Here is a 19514-nt window from a genome sequence, read left to right as displayed (position 1 = left end):
AGACAAACAGATGATTAATAGATATGCAGATGAACAGATGACACACATGTAATCAATGTGTTTTGCAACAGTTGTTATATATGAATGTGAGAGGTCATTTGCATCTCTTTAAGCATCTGCACATAAACACGAAATCTTCCAGTCATCATGCAGCACAACCTTCCAATCCAAATGATCACAAACATATGCAGACATGAACAGATCAGAACATAATTATTTATTTAATAAAATTAAAATGAGTTTCTCACCAAAATCTGCCCTATATATTATTACATCATAAGCCTCTGGTAGCCAAACAACTATGTAAAAATACTGCCAGGTTTTTGATGTGCATTATAATCTGATGAAAGGTTTACTAACCATTTTGTTCCTCTCCTTCCTCCTCTTCATCCTCAAAGTTAGTTTTTAAAACTAAAGGATGATGAATGGGTCGTGTTATGTTATCCTGAGGTTTCAGAGGTTCCTGACTGTGGTTCACCGGTGGAATTCCTTCCTGACTTTCTTTCTGTAGTGTGGTATCTACAGAGAAAATTAATATTTCAGTCTCTTCAAGACATCTCTTATGGTAAGTATATTCCATGACCAACCAGTGCTTTCATGTTAAAATATATTTTTTATTTTAGAAAGATGATTAAACCATTTTAAAATAAATATCAAAAGTTTGCCCACAACTCATGAAAAAGGTGCCACTTCATAAACTGTAGATGGCCATTTGGTACATCAGAACTTTTGGGCATACAGGCAGTCCCAACATGATGGTTCAACTTTACAATGATGTAAAAGAAATAGAAATTCAGTAGAAACCATACTTCAAATTTTGATATTTTTCCCAAGGTTAACAGTAAGCAGTAGATACTTTTTTTAAAGTGATAACAACTCACAGCTCCCGGCCAGCAATGCAATCACGGGGGTAACCCACTGACATTCCACCATATACTGTGTGGCAAAGTTATGATATATGGTAGATAGGGTGTATTTAATGAATCTTCAACTTAAAACTAAAATATTTAAAACAAAGGTTTACTGGGATGTAATTCCACATCTTCAAATGCAAACTGATCATAATTGTCATTGTAATTATATATTAGATCTGAAAGATAAGAAAAATTTGCTTATCAGATTACAATACCTAACAAAGGTTGACTCATAAAAAGAAAGAACTTAAAATAATGGCAGATTATATCCAAAAAAAAAAAAAAAAAAGGAAAAGATCCAATGAGTCTAGGTTTTTGCAGCTGGCAGATATAACCTGGAAATGAAAGAATGATAACTACAAGATCTGTCTACTGGCTGGACACTGATTACAGTGGCCAAGACTCTAAGTCTTACTTAAATGCACTTTAGCTTTGAAAACTAATCCCAAAACAATAAAGCTAGCTAACTCATGGATTTTCTGTGATTATAAATCAAGTTCCTTTTTTTCTCTAAATCAATTTTTATCAAATCTGGCTAATGATCAGAATCACCTAAAGAAATGATGCAAAATACTTTTGGGGTCTCTGCTTTCTGAGCTTCTGATTTGGCAGTCTGGATTAAAGCCTGGAAATATGATACCCATTTTAAATGTCTCCAGTAATTAAGAAAACAGCCAAGTGTGGAAACCACTGACCTAAATCAATGACCATCCAATTAAAACACTGGATTATGGTAAGTTGTTTGCTGGGCATGCCATTCCAATAGTTCAAATGCAATCAATCCTATTCCAGATCCTCACCTTTCATGTAAATTTCTCCACTATAATTGGTTTTCATGAAAACAGGCCTCAGTTCACAATATCATTTTCTCTGCTTTACAAAATAAAGGCCTACCCTTTACCCAGGCTAAAATTTATTATATGAAATTTATTACTCTAAAGACACATCCTCCTTTACTGATTATCAAATTACCATGAACCCAAAGAGCTGTCTTCATTACCTTGATTTATATACCATACTACCAGGAGAAAATTATGGTATGAGGAAGAGAATAATGCTCCCCCACCCAAAGCTGTCCTAATCTCAAAACCCTCCACATATGCTGTATAATATGCTAGGAAAATTAAGGTTGAAGATGGAATTAAGTTTGCTAATCAACTAACCTTAAAACTGGCAGACTGTCATGGGTTATTCCTGTAGATCCAAAGTAATCAAAAAGAATCTTAGAAAGTAGAAGAGAACCAGGAAAAGAAACACAACAATGGAAGGTCAGATGATATGACCCAAGAAATCAACTCCCAGAGAATCCAGGAGAAATGTAGCCTGCCAACACCTTAACCCAAAGATATCTGTGTCAAATTTGCAACCTATAGAACAGAATAATAAACCAGAATCATTGAGGTCATTTGGTTTGTGATAATTTGTTGTAGCAGTAATAGAAAACTAACACACAGAGTATTAGAAAAAATGCCACTGGGATCCATATTGGAATGATATGAATTCAAATGCGTGGTAAAATGTGGTAGTAATTAAAAATGTTTATTGAAAATGTTGCTTCTTACATCTTTGGACTATTGTTAAAGAATATACCACTATTTTTAAAAATGTTTCATTGGTACATTAAAATTGTGCATAATAACAGGATTCATTGTGACATATTCATACATGTACATACTTTGTATATAATTTGATCAATTTAATTCACCAGTACCCTTTCTCCCTCTTCCTCCTCCCTCAATCTCCTTCCTCTTCTCTACTGGTCTTTCCTCTATATTTATGAGATTCTCCCCCTCTTTATTTCCCCAGATTTTTTCTGGTTTCCACATGTAAGAGAAAACATACAACTCTTGACTTTCTGCATCTGATTTATTTCATTTAATATAATGCTATGAATTTCCATTAATTTTCCTGAAAATGACATAAGGTCATTCATTTATGACAGAATAAACCTCCATTTTAACCACCTAGGATGGTTCCATAGCTTGGCTAAAGTAAATTGTGATGGATATGAATATGATATATTATTATAGCATGTTGACTGAAATTCATTTGGATAAATACTGAAAAAGTAATAGAGTTGGGTCATTTGGTGGTTTTATCTTAGTCTTCTGAGAAACCTCCACACTGACTACCATAATAGTTGTAATAATTTACGATCCCAACAATATAAAAATGTTCCCTATCCCTGTCCTCACTAGCATTTATTATTATCTGTATTATTTGATGAATTCAGTTCTTACTGGAGTAAGATGAAAACTTAATGTAGTTCTGGTTTGCATTTCCTTCTTGAAAGGACTAGTAAATAACTGAAAGCAAAACATGAATTTAAGCATAAAGGTCTTAGTTAATTCTCAATATATATTACCAAGAATTGTCATTAGTGGTAAAGAAAATACTTAGTGATTAATCAAAACAGTAAATGTTAGGGTCATATTTTTATAAAGCTGTATTGCAATATAATTCACGTCATATAATTTATCATTTTAAGTGTAAAATTCATCATTTTTTCCCAGTGGCTTTTAGTATATTAACAGAGTTGTGCAAACATCTCAATGATCAATTTTAAAACATTTGATTACTCCAAAAAACAAATACATGCTGATTAGCAGTTACTTATCATTTTTCTCCCAATCTCACAGCTATACAAAATTACCAATGTATTTTCCTGTTTCTAAGGATGTGCCCATTCTGGATATCTATTTTCAATGGAATCATATAACATCTGATCTTTGGTGAATGACTTCTTCCACTTACCATGTTTTCAAAATTCATATATACTATTGCATATAAGAGCACTTTATTTGTTTTTACAACAAATAGCATTACATTGTATGAATATACCACATTTTATCCATTAATCATTTATTTACCATGGGCACTTGGGTTTTTTCTAATTTTTATATGTTATAATTACTGTTAAGGCAGTCATTTGTGTACATATAGACAAGTATTTTCACAACTCTTGGACATATCAAGGAATAGAATAGCTGGAACATATGATGTCTCCGTGTTCAACTTTTTGTGGAACTGCCAAATGTTTCCCAAAGTAGCTGCACTGCACTATTTTACATGCCTATTGAAACATATAAAGATTCCAATTTGTCCACATCCTTGTCAATACTTATCTTTTTTTTTTATTGGTTGTTCAAAACATTACAAAGCTCATGACATATCATCTTCCATACATTTGATTCAAGTGAGTTATGAACTCCCATTTTTTACCCCAAATACAAGTTGCAGAATCACATCGGTTACACATCCACATTTTTACATAATACCATATTAATGACTGTTGTATATCTTTTTAATAAAAAAAAAAATTATCCTAGTGTGAATTGACATTTCATTTTGTTTTACTTTACGTTTCCCTAGAGGTTAATGATGATCATCATCTTTTCGTGTGCTTATTTGGCCATTTATAGGTATCTTCTCTGAATACATATAATTGAAATATTATTCAGTCCTTTTACCATTTTGTAATGGGGTTGTCTTTATATTTTTTCAGTTGTAAGATTTCTCTATATATTTTAGATTTATATCCCTTATCATATAGAACATGAAAAAAATTTTTAAGTGGATTACTTCTTTTCACTTTCTTGATGGCATTCTTAAAATAAAAATGGTTTTAATTTTGAGATTCAATCCATTTTTTCTTTGGTTGCTTATCTTTTCGGTGTCATAGCTCAGGAAGTTTTGTATAACCCAAGGCTTCTTCTAAGAGTTTTATACTTTCATTTCTTATATTTCATTCTTTGGTCCATTTTGAGTTACTTTTTGTATATAATGTGGGGGGGGAAGTCCAACTTATTTTTTTTTTAATGTAGCTGGATCCACTCACTCAGAGTAGAGCTGTGTCACAATAAGTAGGAAGTGGTAAAAGGAAAAGGTTGTGGCTCATATTAATATCACAGACTTGCTGTTCTTACTGAGATTTAGTAGGTTTTCAAAAATATTACATCATTCACCATATGCCCTTAGGACAATATCTAGAGACTTAATTTTTTTTTTTTTTTTGTATCAGGGATTGAACCCAAGGACACTTGACCACTGAGCCACATCCACAGACTTTTTTAAAATATTATTTAGAGACAGAGTCTGTCTTACTGAGTTGCTTAGGGCCTCACTAAGTTGCTGAGGCTGGCTTTGAAACTTGATCTTCCTGCCTCAGCCCCTGAGCCACTGGAATTACAGGTGTATGCCACCAAGCCTGGCTGAGACTTAAATTTTTAATATATAATTTTTACCAACTGTGGTTTATTTCACTGAAGAACAAATTTGTGCAATTCTTCACAACTTCATTTTGAAAAGTTATTCCTAGATTCACAATTTTTTAATTATACAAAGCATTATTTATAGGATTGCCAAACTATTCTTGACATATTAGATAAAACCTGTGGATAAATTTTTAAACTGATTTTTTTACTAGATGAGAGGTTTTCTATTAGATATTTAAAACCCCTGAACCTTTCTAATTAAAGTAAGGCATCATCCTTGAATGGATAAAAAAATGTGGCATATGTACACAGTGGAATTTTACTCAGCAGTAAAAGAGAATAAAATCATGGCATTTGCAGGTAAATGGATGGTGTTGGAGAAGATAATGCTAAGTGAAGTTAGCCAATCCCCAAAAAACAAATGTGGAATGTTTTCTCTGACACATAAGGAGGCTGACTCATAGTGGGTAGGGAGGTAGAGCATGGGAGGAATAGATAAATTCTAGATGGGATGGAGGGGTGGGAAGGAAAGGAAGAGGGAAGGGGATTAGCAAGGCAGGTGGAATGAGATAGACATCATTATCCAAAGAATATGTATGAAGACATGAATTGGTGTCAACATATTTTATATACAACCAGAGATATGAAAAGTTGTGCTGTATATGTGTAATAAGAATTTTAAATAAATTGCTGTCATTTATTTAAAAAAATAAATAAAGTAAGGCATCATCTTATTTCAGCTTATAAAATGTTTACCGTCTGTGTCTTAGCAAATACTAGAATAACATGTTAGTTCTGGACACTTGTTTTTAGAAATTGCCTTAATCCATCTGTGCTGAAATAATAAAATACTTAAGACTAGGCAATTTATAAACAACAAAAATCTATTTCTCACATCCTGGTGAGTGCAAAGTCCAAGATCAAGATGCTGTCAGGTGTGGTATCTGGTGAGGGGTCTCTGCTTCCAAGACGGCACCTGTTAGTGCATCCTCTTGATGAGACAGGCTATATGGCCTCACAGGGCAGAAGACAGAATGGCAAAATAGGCCTAACTCTGTGGGAAGCCTCTTTTATATGGTCCTGTATTCCATTCATGTTGGAGGAGCCCTGCAGATCTATCACCTCCTGAAGTCCCTAACTCTCAATACTATTGCATCAGACATGAAGATTCAATATGAATTTTGGAGATACCCAAATATTCTAACTATAACATACTGTCCTGGGCTCCAGAAATTGTTGTCCCACTCATATATTAAAGGTGTTATTTCCATCCTGAAATTTTAACTGATTATCATCAACTCAAAATTCTACAAGAGTTTTATTTAAATATGTAAATCATATAACTCTCTCCAATTAGGAGCCTGTAAAACCAGAGAAGCTCTATATTTCCAAAATACAATTGTAGACAAGTACAGGACAGACATTCCTATGGAAGGAATTAGATAACAAGAAAGTGGTAATACATCCCAAGTAAATCAAAACCCCAAACAGAAAACATTCAATCTCCTTCTTTGAATCCATGTTCTGCCTTTTACACCCTGGGGTGGATGTTGTATCACCAAGATTTCATTCTTTACATCTTCTCCCTATACCCACAGCTTTGCCAGACACAACCCAACCAGATACAACCCAACAGCAGCTCTGGAAGGCTGGAATTGAACATTGCAGGGTCTACAGTTCTGGGATCTCAGGGCTGGTTCCACTCTACAGTGCCACTAGGCATTACCCTTTGCAAGCTTTCTATGGTGGCCTGCCCACAAAGCTGCACCAGGCCTTACCCTAGTGGTTGCATTCTTCCACGGCCCAAGCTGTCTGGGTCTCTCTGAAGTATCCTCTGAAAACCATATGGTCACTACCAAGGCTTATGGCTGGTACCTTTCAGAAGGGCAGCCTGAATTGTATCTGGGCCTGCTTGCACAATATTCAGGGTGGTTGAGGAGCACTGCACTCAAATTCAGAAAACAGAGACCTGAATTATCAGGGTAGCAAATGCTGAGGTCCCATGGGTACCCAAAGCCCTTTCTCCTCAGTCCTTAGTACTCCAGGTTATGGGAGAGGGGTAACATTGATGATTGTCTTGATAAATAGCATCTGGCTTCCTTTTATCCATACTAATCTCCTAATGAAATGATACTTGACCATACCCCTACTATTTTCTCCTGAACAAACTTTTTCAACTTTGTCATGCTGAGAACTTTCCAAATCTTTAATGTCTGCTTCCTTTTAGTTATAAACTCTATCTTTATCTCACATTATCTAAGCACTTTGCTTAGATACATCTCCTCCCAAATATCCTGGCATATCACTTTTAAATGCTTTCTAAAAGTTCTAGTGCAAGGCTTCTAATCAGACAAGTTCTTTGTAACTTTTCATAAAGATGGTCTTTCCTCCATTCTTCAGTAAGATATTCCTCATTTTCATCTTAGACATTATCAGAATGGAACCATCATATCTCTACTAGTATTCTGATAATGATTACTTGGCAGTTAAATGATCTCTAAGATTTAGTTTATATAGTTCTCCTCTTCTTCTGAGTCCTCACCAGAATTACCCTATGTGTTCTGTTTATAGCAATATAGACTTTTTCTAATATTTATTTTAGAACACTTCCAGTTTCTACCAGATTCAAAGTTACTCTCTTTCCTCTTACCCAGTTCCAAAGCCATTCTCATATGTTTAGGTATTTATTGCAGAAGCACTTTACATCTCTAAACCCATTTTGTCCTCATCTGTGAGGCTATTCAGTAAAAGTGGAGCATATAAATTAATCATGGTACATCCATTCACTGTTTATCTCTACAACCCAATTACAAATCAAGTTTCCGTCTATGCAGGGGTCAGCTTCCAGTTGTCACTTCTGTTTCATTTGTTTGTATGTCTGTTTCTTATCACTATATGCTGTTTTTTTAATCTCCTTCACTTCACAGGTCTTCATATCTGGTTGAACAAATTCTATCATTCTGCTCTATATTAAGCATGTCTAGACTATTCCTCACTTTTTACATTTCAATTAAATTTTAGAACCTGTTTTAATTTTGTTTGATACTTTTATTTTTAAACAGATTTTAAATACCAAATTATTATGGTATTTTATGTTTTTATTAATTATTATTATTTAAATTCTATGTATTTAAGGGTTACAATGTGATTATTTGATACATATATATTATATAATAATCAAATCAGTATAGCTAGCATTTCCATCTAAACATTTTTTAAATCTTTAATAATAATTATACATATTTATGTGGTACAATATGATATTTCAACATATGTATACAATGTATACTGATCAAATCACTGTAATTAAAATTTCCATCTCCTTACTTTATATTTGGAGATTTCAAGCTTCTTTTCTAGTTTCATTATGTTAATTTAAATGTAATTGGATGAACTTAAGACTTGAGTAATGAAACTTTTATTTTTAAATGTCAGTACTATAAAATGCTGGAAATTACATTCTTTGCAATGATGAAAAAATTGAATCAACATGTTTTAGTGGATAGTTCATCAGAAATAAAGATCAGTGCACATTACTTTTTCATTCACTGTATTAAAATATACATCAGAAGGAGAAAGATAGATTTGGAAAGAGTGAATAGAAAATAATTAGAAATATGATTATAAAATTATTGGTTGAATTGGACATAAAATTTCAGATACTTGCTGGTTAAGTTTACCTTTCTAACAATGAATGGTGTGCTAAGAATTTGATATATATCATTATGTGTTTTTCGATTTGCAGTAACTTTTCTAGAAGACCTCAAATATCAATGGTCTTTGCATTTTAAGGATTTAGTATAATGTTCTTTCCATGAATTTATACAAATACACAATTTTTGCTACCCTGATTTACCCAAAACATAGTTTTATGTAACTAAGATCAATTTTGGTATGATCAGATATATTTCATATAACTCTTTTTGAAAACAATATATTTTTAATATTTGTAATATGCATTTGTTGTATTTTCCTTACTCTGTAGTCATTGCTTCCTTCATTTTACATAAAGTATTGTCAGTATTCCTTAGGGGAATCACCTTTTTCTCATTTCCATTCTAATTTAATTTGACTAAAGATAGCCTTCTTGACCCCAGAAATTAGCTGTTTCCTCTGACCTGAAAAATTATTAGGGATGAGCATGTTTTTCACATCAGTAGATAAGATTTTATATTAAGGCTTTAACTGGAAATTTCCTCTAAAATTGCTAATTTAAAATGATGATGACAATGATGCTAATTACCAAGAACTTACTCTTTGAAGAGAGCCCTAAATTATTAGATATGAATCCATTGTCTAATACAGTTCCATGACATGGGTACTATTGCCATTTTTATCACACAGAAGAAAAAAACTTGGCCACAGAGATTAAGTTGCCCAAGGTTACATTGGAAAGCAGTGGCAGGTTGAGATTTTAACCCAGTCTAAGCTAGAATCAGTGTTCTTAACCTTTGCTTATACAGGTTCTATGTCTGGATTTTCTGGGGCAACTACACTATATGGAGGAAGGCAAATAGTTCACCCTGCATCCAAGGTCAGCTCTGTCCATTTTTCCTTTAAATTGAATTGAGCTGTTTTCTCTTCCTACAACAGTGGTGTGCTGAAATGAACTCAGATCAGTATGAGAACCTATTTTTAATTTTATTGTTGTTCTGGGGATTGAACCCAAGGGTACTAAACCACAGAGCCACATCCCCAACACTTATTTTTTTTTTTTTTTTTTGAGACAAGAAGTCTCACTAAGTTTCTCAGGGCCTCTCTAAATTGCTGAGGCTGGCTTTGAACTTGTGATCTCCTGCCTCAGCCTCCCAAGCCACTATGGGATTACAGGAGTGTGCAACCACATCCAGCTTGTTAATTTTTCATCAATACTGCTGCTAATTTATGTCACGTTGGTAGCCTGAAGTTGGGCATAATTTCTACTATGCCAAATATTTGCTCTTTGGTAATTGGTAAATACTACAAACTAGGACTATTTAACTTTTTGTTTAATTTTTAGGATGTGAGGGAGGATGGGTAGGTAAGATCCAGTTGTTAAACATTTAGTGGTACACAATCGCTTATAACCAAGAAAGTTTCAATTAGTACTTATGATAGATTACAATACATCAAGCCCAGACATTGCAAACATGAACTTCATCTGTGCTTTATCAATTTTCAAAACAAATTATTTAAAGTAGATGTCATGTACTTTATTTTAATAATGCAATATTTTCTTGTATAAATAGCTTTCACGGGTAAAATACAACTGCAATGCAACACAGGTTTTAAGAACTTTTGCATAAATACGTCAATTACTTGCTAAATAAATTGTTTTTATTCAAACAAATTGTTTTTATTCAAATGGAAATTGGTCATTATCATTCCCTTGTGCTTGAAAGAGTAAAAAATGGTGCTAATTTTTGTAAAATTCACAGGGCAGAGATTCTTAATTCTTTTTCTTTACTTTTCACTAATTCTTTAAGAAACTCTACAGAGAATAATTAGGTTGGGGCAATAGAAACACTTGTATAGATTTGAAAATATACTGATTGTTATCTTTGCATATTCTTGTAAAAGTTAGTCTTATTCAAATCTTAATTACACAAACAAAAAATAATAAAAAAAATTCGTAAAAAGATATTCTGCACAGCAACTGGCCTAAACTCTTTTGAAAAGTCAATAACCTAAAAGGAAAAAAAAATCTAGGACTGTTTTAGGAATAGTTGGTCTTTCAGAGTACACTAACCTCTAATGTATACCGTGGGAGAAAGAATAAGCATTTACTATGCTTGCAAAGAAAACAGAAAATGTACTCAGAAACCCTTAGGGAATTTTTGTAATTATAGTAAATATTTACTGAACTATGTTTTCGTAGCATTCTCAGTTGGTTTAGTAGTTATTTGCTTTTAAACTTTGAAATGATAATCAGAGAACTTAGAATGTTTCTTGAAAATCTTTGGTTTGGCAACTTTTAAATCTCTCAAAAGAGTTTAAAACCTTTTTAAATTCACTAGCAGGTTAAGTTTAAATTGCAAAAAATCTAATTGGTTGTTTGATATCCCCACAACCGGCCCCCCCCCCCCGAAAAAAAATCAAAACATGCAAGAGTCCTGATAATTGCACTAAGTACTTAGAGCTAATATGCAAAGGCAAATCAACTAATGAAAAATTGCTTTTAACAAAGCACCTCACACTGGAAGAGTACAGCTGGTAATTTAGATAGCACTACTGTGTCTCCAACTCACCTACTTGATATAGACCATGTGATGAATCTTAATTCATCAAGCAGAAGCTCTAGAAATTTCACAGGTTACATGTTCAAATACCTATTTTTTTTTATTTTAACCCAACACAGATAGAGCACAGATAGCACAATGTAAATACTGATATTTAACTAGTTGTGTTTTGATACCACATAATTTGTAATAACTCCACTTTTATGTTGTCTACTAAAAGTATAGTAAGGACGTGTAGTCCAGAAGAATAGAGATGAGGAGTTGGGGGAATACCATGTAGCATGATTGGAAGTCAGTATTATGAGTTCATTTGTAGTTTGAGAGAGAAGTGACAGAAAACAATCTGAAACTGGCAATGAGGACTAAAGAAATCTCTCCTCTCGCCTGTAGGTCCAGTGGTACTTAAGGGTGGGGAGAAAAGATGGCGCTACAGGAAAGCAGGATCCTCAGAGGAAAAACCTTTCTTTTTAAAAATTTATTTATTTGTTTGTTTATTTGCTGATTTATTTATTGCTCCCTGCAATGGGGATTGATCATCCAGGGGCACTCTTCTACTGAGCTACAGCCCTGGCCTTATTTATTTATTTATTTTTTTGTTTTGAGACAGGGTCTCCTTAAGTTTCCCAAGCTACCCTCCAATTTGTGATCCTCTGGCCTCAGCCTTCCAAGTTGCTGGGATTACAAGCGTGCACCACAGTGCCTGGTGAAAACCTTTCTTAAATCAGAGTAGGAAAATTCAGAGAAGAAATAGTTAATTCTGTTGACCATGGAAGGTTGGGGAGGTGTGAGTGAAAAGGACAGAAGAGGAAAAAGAAGTGAGTCACTCAAAAGAAGGAGTCTCTCTCTTCTACTGTCAGTTTCTTTATGACATAAGCAGAAGTAAAAGAGAATGAATTTCTGGTGAATTCAAAACACATAAGAGGAGATGAGGAAGCTGTGTTGGAGAGTGAGGTGAGTGTCTGGGGTGCCCTTTTGTCCCTGATAGATCAAGTCTAGGAGGTTTGGGGAAGCAGGGTATTATCAATCTTTGGGTCCCCTTATGCCCCTCTCATGAGGAGGTGAAATGCTTAGAGGAAGGGCTTGATTCTAGTGCACGGATCAAGGTTTGATCTATTGAGGGGAAAGCTTACTTCAAAAGTGTCAAGATAATTAACAAAAATTTTCATAGGAGGTGAAAATGGAGGAGATAAAGTTGTGAAAATCAAACAAATAAAATTTTTTAAAAAAGTGTCAAGATAAGCTTTGACACCTGTTGAATTGAGATGTCCAGAAAAAACCAGAAGATTTTATATTCAAATTTCAGAGTTTATTTCTAATTTATTATGAACATATACCTACTATAGCACTTAGTCCAGGGCATACCTTGTGGTGGTGATGTTAAGGAGACCCTGTCTCAAAACAATAATTGTCAGTTACACAAACATTCCACCCTTTCTTTGCCCAGGGATACAATATTTTACTTTAGTCCTTAAAAAGCTAGTTTTAAGATACTAATTTTATCCATAGACCAGTAGAGAGCCAATCACTAACTATATATAAAGAACTTAATACATTTTCATGAAGTAGAATCATATCACATGTAAATTAATAGGATCAATTAATTAAGCACAATAACTTTCATCCCAGTAGGTCACCTATCAATAGTTATCTATCCTTCCCTCTTTTGTCTATCAAACATCCAATTTTACTAAGCATCTTTGCTCTAGAAACTGTGCAAAGTAATGGTAAGGAAACCAGTTATGATTCCCGTCCTTGTGATGTTCACAGTCTAGTGAGGAAGGGAAACATTGATCAGGTATTACATGTATGATGTACTATGAGGTTAGAGGTTTCCAAAAGTGCACACCAAAAGAAGCTAAGTTTTTTTTTTCCCCCACCAAGAGATTTTACTGGGGGACTGCCCGAAGGGGAAGAAAAGGAGAGGCAGAAAGAGGAGAGGAGGAGGAGGGCAGAGAGAAAGAGAAAGAGAGCAGAGAGAAAGAGGAGGAAGAGGGCAGAGAAGAATCTAAGTTTTAATTATCCATCTGCTGAGGATTATCTGAAGCCAAAACTTCAAATACCCAAAGACCAATTTCTAAAGCCACTCCATCCAAGAAATTTGGTAGCCATAGCAGGAGAGTGAAATGTCAAGGAAATCTTGACAGGTCCAACTTCTTCAGCAAGGTTCTTGCCATTTACAGCTTCTGGGTATGTCTTCTGTTTCCCTTCCAGAAACTACTTTGTAGTTTGCCAGAAAATAGAGTATCTAAATAATTTAGTTGAACTGTACCCTGGCTTTTGTAGCAATAGGATTACATTTGCTTCACGACTGTAGTCTTAGGAAGAACAGCAGAAGACAGCCACTTTGTAGAAGCAGAATTGTTGATTGGCCAGGTCCTTGCTGGCCCCACCCATGAGACATGTTTCCGTCATTCACTGGAGACATCCATGAAGCTATTACCTCTGAGTCTGGCTCTGATGTGTGATGTTTTGATTTTCTTATTACTTTGTCACTAAAGGTAGACCCTTTGGCTAAAATGTAGACTTGTGGTACAAGTCTTACTAAGCAGGTAATGGTCTGCTTAGTACGATCAGTAGTCATTTCATTTTTCAGATGATCTAATCTGTTTTCGACATACACAAAGTTCAACTCAATTTTTGTTATCGTCATCTTTTAGCTACCTACTAGCTTATTCTAAACTTTATCTCATGATTCTTGATAGAATATTCCCAAACCATCCGTTAGCTACGAAATTACATTGCTCGCCTTGTTGTACTTTAATGTGTCATTCTATGCTACTACTCCAAAACCAGATTATAATCTGGTATGTCCAGGTTATTAGAATACAGATATACTCACTGCTACTTGGTGGCAAAAATAATCCATTGATATTTCGAGGTTTGCTGTGATAAAAGATACAACTGATCTTCACACAACCAAGAGGCTGAGTTTCCCAAAAACATGAAATGCTGCAATTTTGCTAGACAAAGGAAGGGGGGAGATGCAAGGATTAGATGCCATGTTCACAATAAAACAATGTGCTACACACAACCAATGTGACAAAATAACCGCAGTTAGTGATTTAGAATCAAGTGTTCTCTGGTTTTCAGTATTTCTAAGCTTTGCTATTTAAAAGATGCAATGGTATTTCAAAAACATGTTTCTCCATTTTTTCTCAGAATTTAAGATGAACAAAGTGAAAAATACCTAAAATTAAATAGTGGGAGGAAGAATCATTTGTTTTCTATTCTGTCATAAAAGCATAACTTAAGATTATTGAAATGAGATGCTTTTAACAAAAATGATGATACTGAGTAATTTTACCTGCATTTCCATGTGTCTAAATCTGCAAAGTGGATCTAAACATTTTCTCTCTCTCCATAATGAGCACACAGTGTCACTGCCAAGGGCTTCTTCACAGTGTCGAAATCGGCACTGGGAACCCTACAAAGAAAAAGTAAACAGTGTAGAGAACTCAACATATTAAACAGTAAATTCTGTTAGCGTTTAACAAGAATTAGTTGCTAATTTTTAAAGGAATTATGAGTGTATCAATTTAGAAGTGCAACAAAAACACACTACCCATACAGGACCACAAGGCTACAGTTTAGCCAAAGGGTCTACCTTTAGTGAGAAAGTTGATAAGAAAATCTAATGATTCAACAATACAATAAGCTGCAATTTGCTCACAAAATGCTACTTTGGTTGTCAGTTAATCACAGAATGCATTATGGAATAGAAAATGGAGATAGGAGACTGGTGATACCCCTGACCACACCAAGAAAAGCAGACAGATATTTTAGGAATCACTGACCATATTATAACTGTGGAGACAATCTCTACTGTTCAGTCCTTTCAGATCGTCTGTTAATCTCTGGTGGCACTGGTAAGTGTATTTAAATGGATAAAGTGAAAGAAGTTTAAACTCTATTATTGTGGAATTTTAAGTAATTACCACGTCATGCTGCATAATATACATGCTTTATGACCTTAGCCTACAAACAATTGCCTATACCTATACATGTACACTGACACTTTTATGTACCAAGAAAAACAGATATAGATTATTTCTATGGGCTGCTCTTACTATTTTTAATATTAAGTTCTTGTACACACAGATCCACAGTTGCAAAACACTGCAGGCCAAGAGGGACATAGAATAAAAATATTCCATTAAATTCTTCCCTCTTTTGACACGTGTTCCTGGTTGTTTCTTATCTTTTAACTACCCTCTATTTTTGGCTTGTCTCTCTTTCCATTTTAAAAGGGTAGTGTGCAGAAGTTTTGGAGTCAGATAAGCTGGTATCTGAAATCCCTGGTTTTACTTCTTGCCCATAGCCACAAAGATAAAATGTACCCTTTCTGTGCTCAGTTTCTCATGTGTAAAAAAGAGAATAAAATATGTGACATAAGGTATTGTGGTTGCCATTTTTTAATAATTATTTATTGAGGACTTAAAACCCGTCAGTCTCTGTGCTAAGTACTTGGTGATAAGCAGAGAAAAAGAAAAACCTCTTTTCCAACCTGAAACATAAATTCTATTATTATTTATCATCCCACAATTTAATCTGAACATAAAAGAAGACAGAAGTAAATTTAATTCCTGTGGTCAAAAAGATTGACTTCAAATTTCCTAGTGGAGATAAACATATTAAACTAAATACATCTTCCCTTTCACTGAGTTCAGACTAGCACAAGCAGGAGGTACCAAACATCAAGTTTCTATATCTATTTGGTTTTAATGAGATCCATTAAACCTAACCTCATTTTCCCCACTTAACTTTACAAACTTTATATTTGGTTGGTTTGTTCATAATATATTTCCCCTTTCACACAATATTTAATTATTTGCTGATACTTTTAACAGAGGAAATTCAGTAATTATGTTAATAAATTTCAGATAGAGAAACAGGTTTATTATACTAAATAAATTTAACTATTTGAATTTATATGACTGGAATCACATTAAACAAAGCAATACAATATATCATATAATGTTGTGATATTAGGAATTTGATATCTCAAGGAGCCATAATATAGCAAAAGTACCACATAGAGATTAAAAAGTCAAAGACACATAACTGACATATATAAGGGTAATTTTAAACCAATCATAATTTAAAATTATCTCAGATTTCCCCAGAGAAATTCAGTATACCAAAAATACATGATAAACTTTTACTTCAGATTTTAAGTATATAAAATATCTTGTGGGAAAACAGTATATTTTGATTCAGCCATGCAAATTATTGCCATATCTTCATTTTACTAAAAAGCTTAAGCATGTGAAGTACTGTAAATTGTACAATATTTACCTTTATGCATGTGGAATTAAAAAAGAAATAGCAGTCATTCCCAACTTCTGCCATTTTCAACTCTCTTGCTGCTAATCCAATGATTGTTTATATATAAATATATAAGAATTGCAGGAATGAAAATATAAGAACTATCAGTGTGTAAGGGGGAAAAAGAATTTCTTTTCCACAGTCTTTCAGGCTATCAGTAGCATTCCTTTAAAATTGACCTCTGTTGATAGTATATTACACAATAGATAATTCTTAAATAAACTTAAATTAGAAGATACCTTCTCTAGCTTTGCAGAAATGTTGAAAGTGGTTGCTAGTAAGCACACAAACTCAAACTTCCAGAATTTTCCCCACTGTTACCTAATCCATTGTTTGCTCATCATAAATGACCTCACCTGTAACTGTAGGCTAGTATACTTGCAGGCTAATTTTCCCTTACTCAATTCTGGTTTATTAACCCAGAAAATAAAAAAAAATAAAGAAGTATATTTTATTTTTTTTCAGTGTTCTGATTGAATATGAAACATAGTTTATGTTTTCACATTTAAAAGTAGTATAAATATTTCATAAGTAAACAGCTATTTCTAAACCATTTTCTTTATATTCTGTGAAAACAAAACTAAAAATTTTTAAATAGAATATGTAAATGTGCTATCCATATTCAAGCAAATAAGAACAATTATTTAAATATTGTACTACAATATGAATATAAATTGGACCAATTATTCACTTTATAGTTTTATCTCATTTCTCATACATCAAAAAAGGAATGCCTTCTTTCTATAGTAGAAAGTTTTCAGAGAGATTGAAAATTTTAGTACTCTGATTCACAGAATGAAACATTTAGATCAGTAGTTACTACAATCCTCATGCTACTGTCTTACTAAATGAATCAAAACTTGGCAGAAATCAATAAAAATGTTCATCATAGGCAATTTAGAGGTTCCCAGGGAGATGACAGATTACAGTAGATTGAAAAAGCAATATCATTTTAATTGGAAATTTCAAAGATCATGACAAATAAGAATTTCCACTTTGGTTAAGTTAAACAGGCTAAGTTGGTATGAACCTTTTTGATACAATGTTTTTTAAATTAAAATCTAGAAGACAAAATAAATATTTTAAAATGTTGTTTGCCTAAAACTGTTAGATAAAATAATGAAAAAAGAACTAAATAGTACTATAAATAAATAAAGAGTAAATAAAGATTTGGCTAAACCCTTGAAAATATTTGCAAAGATATACAGAAAAATATATATTGACTTTTGTTTAGCCCTCCTTTTAATTCTAATTCTACTATTATTTAAATTTATTTTATTCATACATCTGGAAGAAAAATCATTAAGTGGTAAAATCTTTCTCTACTTTTGAACTTGGAATGTCAATGGACCGTATTCAAATACTAACACTACTAGTGTATAATTAAATGATTTTACATAGGTGGAAAAGAAGGGGAAAAAAAAGCATTTTTACCTCTTGAAATTAGGTGCCAACAGCCACATCCAATTAGACACAGCAAAAGCAGGTCAAATCCACATAGAGATTGTTTCATTGCAGAGCACATTAATAGAATCTGTACATTTTGGTAGTCTTAAGGATACTGGAGTTTTATCTTCTCCTTTTAAAAATTCTCTCTTCTTCTATTTTATTATTTTTCTTTCTTCATTTCTATTCTTTCCTGTTGCAAATTTCCCTTACAGAAAGCTATCATCCTATGCATAAGGATTTTTATTATCTATAAAGAAAAGTGATAGGAACTTTGTCTTTTCAAAGTTGTCTTACACCTAGGAGTAAGAATGAAAATTCTTATGTATTTTCTATTGGTTAAAGCAGAATTACCCTGAGTGTCCTCCTTCTTGATGCATGTTAGAGTAGTGACCCATCAGTCAGAGATAATTTTTTTTTTTTTTTCAGTTTGTAATCCTGTAACAACACGTTTTGTGACTGGTAGCAACTTCTTGTTCTCTTTGGAGATTTTAAGAATCAGATGAAGCTGATGACTGTTACCCATCATAGTAGGTGTCTGGTTTAGAACTGTGATTTGACTCTTTCCCTGAGTGTTTCTACCAGAGACTTTGTTCTGGTTGCTGATAAAACTAAAGTACTGGAAACAGGGCTTCATGAAAGGTGATTAGCTTTGCTTCTACTATTCAAAGAACAAGTAGAATGTTTTGAAAGATCATATTTTCTCAGAAATAACAGAATGTTGCACCTAGAAGATTCTGAGGCAGTTTGAGAAATGACAGTTGCTAGTTGTGAAGGTTACTTAATTGTCTCTTCCAGTCACACAAGGTGACAAAACTGTTTTTTAGAATTCCTTTGGAGGAAAAAAGTTCACGAGTTCTTAAATCTAAAATGCTAAGATGTTTCTAGTTCCAAATATCACAGAGCCACCATCATATTTTCTCTTCTATTTTTTTTTTTTTTTTAATTTGGTGGTGGTGGTTGTGTTTTCCTAGGAAAAAATTACAAGAAACACTTTGAAATGGCGAATTTTTTCCTCCCACCCTTCCCTGTATATCAAAAATCTGAATTTCCTTTTTAGGAATATTTCATTCTTTGGGAGTCCCTTTATTGTACAGATAGCTTCAAGTGAGATTGTTTAATTTTTGTAAGGGCTATGTCTATGAAATTCTGGACAGTTGGACACATGTAGACAACATAATTACAAAAATTACTGGGCTTATCCAGGCACATAAATGATGTGTAAAGTCAAAATTTCCTTAAAATTTAGGCTGAGGACTAAATTTTAGAAAATCTACTATTATTTAAATTTATTTTATTCAGTCATTGTCTTTATCACTTACTGTCTTTATCACTTATTTTGAGAAATGTCAAATAAGATTTTTTAGTTCTAATTTTTTTAGCTCATGACAACTACT

The 19514-nt window shown here is 33.3% G+C and overlaps 1 protein-coding gene across 3 annotated transcripts in view; it reads right to left on the bottom strand.

The window, feature by feature from the left end:
* The window catches only part of CUNH12orf50 (chromosome unknown C12orf50 homolog), a 32476-nt gene extending 15505 nt beyond the window's left edge, over nt 1-16971 (bottom strand). For 2 of the 3 annotated variants that reach the window (XM_048800935.1, XM_048800940.1), the window contains exons 1-4: nt 16911-16971; nt 14651-14770; nt 14186-14306; nt 361-519 (exon numbers count right to left, since the gene is read on the bottom strand). In XM_048800935.1, the coding sequence (XP_048656892.1) occupies nt 361-519; nt 14186-14306; nt 14651-14662 (292 nt within the window). In that variant the 5' untranslated portion in view covers nt 14663-14770; nt 16911-16971. Of the gene's footprint in view, nt 1-360; nt 520-14185; nt 14307-14650; nt 14771-16641 lie in introns of all 3 variants that reach the window. The other variant, XM_015482652.1, reaches the window with a different exon arrangement.
* Between the last annotated feature and the right edge of the window lie 2543 nt (nt 16972-19514).

This window comes from Marmota marmota, unplaced genomic scaffold (genome assembly GCF_001458135.2).
Source record: "Marmota marmota marmota unplaced genomic scaffold, marMar, whole genome shotgun sequence".
In the NCBI taxonomy this organism is placed as follows: domain Eukaryota; kingdom Metazoa; phylum Chordata; class Mammalia; order Rodentia; family Sciuridae; genus Marmota; species Marmota marmota.
The sequence above is the reverse complement of the archived record's forward strand: the minus strand, read 5'-3'. Positions and strand labels throughout refer to the sequence as shown.